At 35.2% G+C, this 8623-nt stretch overlaps 1 protein-coding gene across 3 annotated transcripts; it reads left to right on the top strand.

Annotated features, from left to right (window-relative positions):
- The first annotated feature begins 1966 nt into the window (after positions 1-1966).
- LOC104234703 (U-box domain-containing protein 5) lies at positions 1967-7706 on the top strand. 3 transcript variants are annotated; one of them, XM_070168037.1, is made up of 6 exons: positions 1967-2602; positions 3505-3570; positions 4153-4257; positions 4490-4597; positions 4986-6121; positions 6575-7706. In XM_070168037.1, the coding sequence occupies exons 2-6, from the start codon at positions 3517-3519 to the stop codon at positions 7323-7325; spliced, it is 2154 nt and encodes a 717-aa protein (XP_070024138.1). In that variant the 5' UTR covers positions 1967-2602; positions 3505-3516; the 3' UTR covers positions 7326-7706. The 3 variants fall into 3 exon arrangements, with proteins under 3 accessions (XP_070024138.1, XP_009786615.1, XP_070024139.1); XM_009788313.2 differs by having other exon boundaries at positions 1968-2602; positions 4153-4338; XM_070168038.1 differs by lacking the exons at positions 1967-2602; positions 3505-3570 and having other exon boundaries at positions 4199-4338; positions 4476-4597.
- Positions 7707-8623: the final 917 nt, after the last annotated feature.

Below are 8623 nucleotides of genomic sequence, written 5' to 3'. Positions count from 1 at the left end.
AGGAGCAAATATGGGTTAGTCCAAGGTGCAATGCAGAAGGCACACTTGGAAGATACTTGGGAGGAGAAGTGCAAGGGGCACAACTCCATTTTGAGCTGGACTTTCAGCAAGTCCGACCCACAAGGATTAAGGGAGCCAATGCACATCTCCGAGGGGGCAGACTCCGGGTTGTCGTGGGCATTGTTGTGTCATCGGGGATAGAGGCATATTTGGGACCAAATACAAACAGAGAGCAAACTTACTTTATTTTCATAGATGAGAGCGAAATCTGAACCCATTCACTAATGATAAGGGTATGTTTGCGATTAAATTCAAAATAAGGATAATTTACCTATATTTCTCCTAGTTGAAGGGAATTTTACCCCTTTTCCCTAAAACAATAAGTTTGCATACTTTTCATTTCATTTCACTCTTGAAATTAAAGCCCGTTTGGACATAAGAATTTTGTTACTTATTTTCGAAAAAAATTTATTTTCTTTCGAAATCAGTGTTTGGCCATAGAATTTCTAATTTTCACTCGAAAATAAATTTTGGAATTTTTCGAAAATTTTAAAAACTCCATAAAGGTTATTTTAAAAAAAATTCACTTAGATCACTCACAAAAAATTTATTATATTCATGTCCAAACACAACTCTAATTTTCAAATACTATTTTCACTTGGAAAAAATTTCACTTGTTTTTGAAATTTTACAACTGTTATGTCCAAACGCCCACTAAAAGTTTCCAAATTAAAGATAAAGGCATAAGTCAAGTCCTGCTCCGGAATGCAGTATCAGAAAGAAATTCATTCCTGAAAGTAATTATCGAGGATGATTTTATATTTTCATTAGAACATTTGAATTTTCAAAAAGTGCGATTAATTTTTCATTTTGTTCAAAATTATGGACCATGCGTAAGGACTATGATCTTTAGCCAATTGTAGGAAGGAATGGAGGTCCATTTTGGAAGATAAAAACACAGCAACTTGACGTGGGCCCCACACATTTCGAATTTTATGGGCCTTATTATTTAATTATGAAAACTTACACAAATGTACCAAATAAATCTCAACTTACCAACCTCTAGCCATTAGTCATAGACTCACTAAAACTTGCCAACAAAAATTAAAAAACCAAATAATAGGGTGATTAACAACACTAGATACAAGACGGAAAGAAAATTTCACGGATGAGGTAGCAAATAAGGTGATGAAATACAAAAATATATACAATATTCCAAAAATCTAATCAAAAAAGGAATTTTTTCAATGGGTATAGTTGAAATTCATTGAAAATATATAGATAAGTTAATATACAAAATTTGAGGAAGATTGGAGGTGATCTGGACTGGTTTTGTATCAAAATTCGTAATTAAATCGAGTTCAAAAAATCTTCTGCGACACATGTATCAAACATGTATCTCATACACAGGTATACATGGATATACATGTGATACATAATTGATACAAATATGATACATATGTGATACACAGTGTGATACACATATCATTTTTTTCATGTTCAGTTTTTACTTCGGATTTTCAATTCAAACCACCTCAACACTTCACCAAATCATCCCAATACTAAGATTCAAGTTCTTTAAGTTGTGCCCAATCTATTCAAATAGCACCCACTCAAAACAAAGCAAAAAATTTGATATTTTTTTGCTACAAATAGCTAATTGACTAATTTGACTAATATTGGTAATATTTTATCAATTGGCTAATTTTTTTAATGAGCTACTTATAAATATCTAATAATTTACCTTTAATTAATGGGTCTTACGATCTTCTGCTTGGGCTTTTCTGAATGAGGAAGGCCCATATGTCACATCAAGATTTGTGAGTGTTATTATGCAACCAACCAAACGCAACATTTGTGAGTGTTATTTTTTAATGTGGCCAACTAAATACGGAGTATAATTGTAAGCTGAAGCTAATTAGTATAATTAAACAAAATGACATAGTATGAAAGTATTAGTAGTAATAGAAAAACAGTGGTGGTTGTGGGTTCATAGACTACAGTGTGTGTGTGTGTTAGTGCGGTCTTCTTTGAGTTTTGAGATTTTGTGTTGACTCTTGACAACTTCCTAAGGCATTCGGTAAAGTCCTCCAACAACTTCCGCTCTGCTTCTACACCATAATCATCATATTACTGTTTCTACAACATAATGGTCTATACTTTTTGGTTTTAAGGCTCATCAAAACGGAACAGAACAGGGTGTTAGATTGGTGCTTTACTGTTGGGTTGTCAGAAGCAAATAATTGGGAATATATGATGATGATGTTGTTCCAATCTTGCTTATCAATGGAACAACTAATGATGTAACTTGTTCAGTTTTCAGGAGAAAGAATTGGGTTTTCTTTTTGTAGAAAAAGATAAGGTTGAGAAAGAAAGGAAATTTTCTCTTTGACCATTTCTCCTTGTGCAGTCATGAGAAAAGTATTCACTGTACAGCTAAGTTTAGAAATTTTTCTGGGAATTTGATGGAAGGTGGAGTTGAGTTTTGGCTGCTTCTTGCTTAGTTTCATTAGCGTTTCCAGTTGAAAGAAATAATTGGAACTGTTCAAAATTCAGTTTTTCATCTTAAGCAGAGTAGGGGTTCTGTGTTACTCTCCATTCGGTAAGGATTCTCTACATTTTATTGTTTAGTTTCTGCTGCTATGATAATAATAAGAAGTTTTTCGGAAGTTTGATTCATTGAGTATAATATTTTCTCTTTGCCTTTTGAATGTGAAATTCCCTGTTTTTAGAGCTATTCTTTATAAGAGATTGTGATGAAAACAAATTTGGTTATGCAGCTGTGGATGTTTCTGTCTTTGTGTTTCTCAATTGTTTGAATAGTTGAAGACATAAGGGAAATTGGGTATTCCTGAGGTTGTATGATTTAACCTAGATAGCCTAAGATGTAATGGTTTTACCAGTAAATCTTTCACTCCTTCTCCCTTCTCTGCCCAACCCCACCATTTTCTTGTATGGATTTTCTCCACTTTTTATATGAACATGGTATATGGCTCAACCATCTACTTTCGCGTTACTCCGAATGATAATACATGAAGCCTTACTAGTACTGGCTATGATGTATGTTGTTGTTGTATGACAGATCTGCTTTTGAAATTGTGTGACTATTTGTTCTTTTATTTACTTAGTTACACTATATCTCAAACCACATTGAATTGTGACTATCTTATCTAAAAGCTTAGAGAGAGCACCGTTATGTCTCAAAAGTTTTCTTCTTGTCCTTTTCCATTTTTATTCAGAATACTGCCATTATATCCAGTAAAACACATTTGTTCTTGTTCTTCAGGAACTTAGAATATAAACTCAAGGCTGTTGCTGTCAATTTATGCTAACTTAGACATGAATTCGTGATTATAAAATAACTCCCAAGATGTATACTTTCTGATTTATTTTTTCCTTCCTTCCTATGGACATTTTGTCTTTTTATTTTCTCTTATATGCTGACTGGTTGATACTAGTGTTTACTATTCAAAATTAACAACAAGGTTTTCTGCTCTATTTTAGCCGAATTTCCTGATGGGGAGTGATGCTGCTTTAGTTGGTCAGATACCATCTCCTCGGGACATTAAGGTATAGAAAACTGTGCTCTCTCATTTGTTCTCTCCTTTAGCTCCTTATCTCATCTCCACAAGTTTTTAATTTCAGACAATTTACTCTCAAATCATTCTTCTAATTACTAATGAGATGTCTCAATACTTCTGGATTTAACCTCATTTCTAAAGCAATATTCCTCTTAACCTTGGTGCCTTCATATTAAGAAAGAGTATGCCTAGTCACTTGTCCTTTTTCTAGGTATATAAAGAGAAAGGAAAAGAAGCTTTCTGGTAATAGAGTTTTGCATGACTTAGCTCTAGCTCCTGATGAACTATAAAATAGTTGTTTAAATCTTGGAATTTCAAGAGTCTTCATTGAGGATGCTATAATTCAAATCTGAAATCTATCCGAAATTAAAGCTGGTTGCCTCATTTACAGCATTATACAGGTTTGAAGTTGTCTTTAAGAGATTGATGAATGCTTAGTTTTGTTCACGGATTATTACCTGTCAAATTTCATGGTTTCCTCGTCATTATCGAGTACCATTGTGCTATTTACTTTCAGCTGTACCGCCCTTTCATCGACTGAATATACTTCCTCTTTCATCTGATGACACAGGTGCATCATCATATGTGCATGGAACTAATTAAATTTGTAAATAGAGTTTCAATGTTACTTCCAGCAATTGAAGAAGCCCGACCTCGATGCAACTCAGGAATACAGGTACTTTGCCAGTTAAACAGAGCACTTGACAAAGCCAAGGACATTCTTCAACATTGCAGTGAATCCAGTAAACTATACTTGGTATTCATTTTGACTCAAATATCAATCTTTAGTACTGATAAATTGATAATTAGTGCACCCCCCTTTAAGTTATCTAATTGTCGTCATAATTAGTGTCTTCATTCACATTACGAAATATTGGTCTTGATAAAACTTAGTTCTGTATGTTCAGGCATTAACGGGAGATGTTACACTTTCAAGATGTAAGAAATCAAGAAACTTGCTTGAGCAAAGCTTAAGCCAGATGCAGAATATGGTTCCTGTAATGCTGGCTGCAGAGGTGAGTCAGGAAACTTTCCTTTTGAGAGTTTAATCTGTGTTTAATTTTTTTGATGGAAAACAAATTGTTGATGTATCCTGATGATTGATGTTACATCCAAGCCTGTGGTGCATGCTTTCAATCAAAAATAACTTTGCTGTTTTTAACAAGATGATGATGATGTCCGTAGTGTGATTATTAGGCTATCTGTTTACTGTTGCCAGAGCCTTTCTGATTTATTAAACCTGCACGCTCATTCAACTTCATTCTTTCATCTCTTTCAATATGAAGAAGAAAAGAAAGATCTTCTTTTGGCTATGGTTTCTTTCTTTTCTTTCTTCTACCTGGTTGATTTCTGTTTCCATTTGCTGGCTCTGGGAATGCACTTCAATGACACTATTGGCTGCAGATATCGCAACTGGTTGCTGACCTGAGGGCTGGGATATTCAGGTTGGACCCATCCGAAGAGGAGGCAAGAAAGGTTTTGAGGGAATTACTTCAGCAGTATACATCTACAACACATTCAGGGGACAAATATGTTGTTGAGGCTATTCAAATTGCTATGCAGAAGCTGCATATTACATCTCCAAAGAATCTTTTGATAGAGAAACGATCAATAAAAAAGCAGCTGGAGAAAGTTGTGGAGGGTGATCCAGCAAAGAGGAGAATCTTATTGCTCTTTCTGAATCTTCTCAATAAAAATGGAAAATCAATTGTGGCAGAGCAAACAGAGAACGAATCTCTGCAGCATGAAGACTCCATCTCATTTGGAAATCAATATGAAGTGGAATCTCGTCTGAGATTTCATCATGATGATGCTCAAAGGGATATCTTCAATTCCTCTCTAATTCCAGACGAGTTCAAATGTCCTTTATCTTTGAGACTAATGTATGATCCTGTTGTCATTGCTTCTGGACAAACATATGAAAGATTTTGGATTGAGAAATGGTTTGCGCAAGGTAATGATACATGTCCAAAAACGAAAAGGAAATTGGTCCACTTGTCGTTAACCCCAAATAACTCGATGAAGGACCTAATATCAAAATGGACTGCAGCACATGGGGTCAGCGTTGTTGACCCCAGCGTACAAGCAGCAGTAGGTCACTCATGGGAATCATCTTCCACTTCAATTGCTAGCTTGAGCTGCTCAATGATAGATCTATCTCTACCTATAGACTTCAGCAATTTATCAATGGGATCGTCTGATGCTGGTTCTGCATCACACTTTTTGCATGCTAAGATGCCAAATGATTTCAATGTGGTGTCACGGGAAAGCAGTGGCAATTTTCACAAAGTTCAATCTGGTGGAAGCATCAATGAAATGGAACTGGATCGGCTCAATTCGCTTTCTTGGGAGTCTCAATGCACCTTGGTTGGAAATATAAAAAACATGTTGAAACATAACAATCGAGCTTGCGATTGGATGCCATCTGAGAAATTTATTCAAAATCTTTTTAGATTCTTAAAAGATGCATATAAATCTCATGATCTGGATGCTCAATTATTGGGATGCCAGTCATTATTAGCAGTTCTAGATAAATGCGGGTAATTAATTCTGATCTCTCTCTCTTTATGGGTCTGTGATTCATTATTGTAGATTGAATCCCCATCTAAGCGGATTAGTGAAATAGTAACTGTTAATTTTCCAAAGAACCTCTGTGGTGACAAATTATTCTAACAAAGCTCTGGGGAGAGGAAATCCACGTAACAAAATTTTGAAATTCGTTTCGAGTAATATTTCTAATGAAATGTGAGCTCGTTGACTAGTTCTTCTTTCGAGTAGAATTTCTTGTTTATTCTCAAAATCCAGTTTTGATTTCGATAGATTATGTCGATACCGTCAATGTTATGATGCATCTGCCCCTTATTAAAATACTAGAATGCGAGGTAGTAGTTGTCTTCTTCTATCTTTGATGATATAGTTTCTATCATTACTATGGTTTTTGTTTTCTTATTCTACTTCCAGATACTGATCCTCGTATGGTTCATTTGTCTCAGAAGCAGTATACCTTACTTGAGCGACGATGCATTTGCGCTTTTGACATCATTGCTTGGTTCAGAGGTTTCTAAAGAAGCTCTTTCCGTATTCGAGGTGCTGTCCCGCCACCAACATTGTCAGCATAAAATTGCGGTGTCTGGTGCACTCACTACTTTCCTTGAAATTCTTGATGCACACGGTAGGGAATTGCAGGAATCAGCCATCAAAATATTATGTAACATGTCAGGAAGTAGCAAAATCGGTTCCTTGATTGCACCTTCGGAGTTGTTTCCTAAGCTGGTCCCTTTTCTTGAGGATATGAGTCTTGCAAGAGATTGTGTTATTATTTTGCAAAATTTGTGCATCAATGAAGATGCTAGAATTGCTATAGCTGAAACTGATGGATGCATTGGCTCAGTTGTGAAAGTGCTCGAACGTGACAGTCGCAAGGACCAGGAGCATGCAGTGAGTTTTCTTCTTTCTTTATGCTCTCAAAAGGTTCAATATTGTCAACTGGTGATGAATGAAGGAGTGATCCCTGAACTTGTGAATGTATCTGTTAATGGAAACAACAAAGCAAAGGCAATGGCTTTGGAGTTGCTGAGAGTGTTGAGGGGTGAAGTTAGTGATATTGCAGAGTCTTTTGAATCAGATGTTCACATTCCTAATATCATTGACTCTACTCAGCAGAAATCTTGTTCCAAATCAAGAGGACTTTTTGGGAAATTATTCTCAAAGCGTACTTCTGCTGCTACCAAAAGGATAAAATAGAAATGATGCTTTTTGATTTCACCTCCTTTGGCCATTGACATCTTCGAATGAAGATTGAACATGCCAGCAGTCTGGACGTCTATGGCCATCGGCCTTGCGCTGATTTTTTTGTAGATAGTAAGATATGCTTATTTTTGCATGGTAGGATGTGTACAATTTCGCAGGTTCATCTAGTTTTTGTTACTGAACATGGACAGGAATGATTCATATAGTCGTAGCTGACCCTAAAAAGCTTGGGTAGAAGGTGTAATTATTGTTATTTTATCTAGTTATTGTTTGTATTTAAATGATTGACATTTCACAGGTTATTTTCAGGTGTATATTATTTTGTAATACGAGTAATGACGGTTTCTCGATATAAAGAAAGATTATTAATGTAAATGGTGAAGTCACACTCCACATTATTGCGCACCTCAGTGAGGCTTCTACTAATCTTCCTTTCTATTTTATTAATCAGCTTTGAATTATGAGTAGTATTTGCCTTCTAATATTGATCAAGAGTGGTTAGATGTTAGATCGGATTTTGATGACAAAAATTCCATCTGTTTAAATGTAGAAAATAACTGATAATTGTTGATTTAAAATATATCATAATTGTGAATGAATATACTTAACACTATCGTGATACATGTAATGTGATCTGCTCGAATCATTATGAGTTATGGTAGTGTCTAATTTACATTTAATAGGTACGTTGATGTAGTTCAAGTATTCAATATGTACAATTTGATGTAGTTTCAATAAGTTCTAGTCATAGTTCGGATATTATAACGAAAGAATTGGACAAATTTAAGGGGCCACTTATGAGTTTGGCCTTTATTTTTCTTTAAAAAATATATAAAGAATTTCTTTTTATGTCTCAAAATTATCTTTATCAAAGTACAAAAAAGATCACTATAAAGAGCAAAGATTAATAGGTCAGAATAGGAGTTAAAGAAAAAAGGAAGCAACAAAATCACAAAAAAATAAATAAATCATCTAGCTAGTCTTTCCCCTTTGTCTCAATATTCCCAATAAAAGCAACGTTCTTATAACTGTCAATTTAGGGCATAATGCAATCAATCCCCACCATCGGAAAAGTGCTAGGCCCACTGTCGGCTTCGTCGGATCCATGTAACATGCGATTTAATGCTTTTCCTCCTCTAACCCTCTCAAATCCAACAATCCCTAATCCTAATCATGCTCTAAATCAGGTTCTGCTATACCCAAATGGGCCTACTCCGGTTATTGGACCTTCAATGATAGGTGATAATCAATATAATCATGCATCACGACTTGGAGGTTCCGGCATCAATGGC

Source organism: Nicotiana sylvestris, chromosome 2 (assembly GCF_000393655.2).
Source record: "Nicotiana sylvestris chromosome 2, ASM39365v2, whole genome shotgun sequence".
Classification (NCBI taxonomy): Eukaryota; Viridiplantae; Streptophyta; class Magnoliopsida; order Solanales; family Solanaceae; genus Nicotiana; species Nicotiana sylvestris.
The sequence above is the reverse complement of the archived record's forward strand: the minus strand, read 5'-3'. Positions and strand labels throughout refer to the sequence as shown.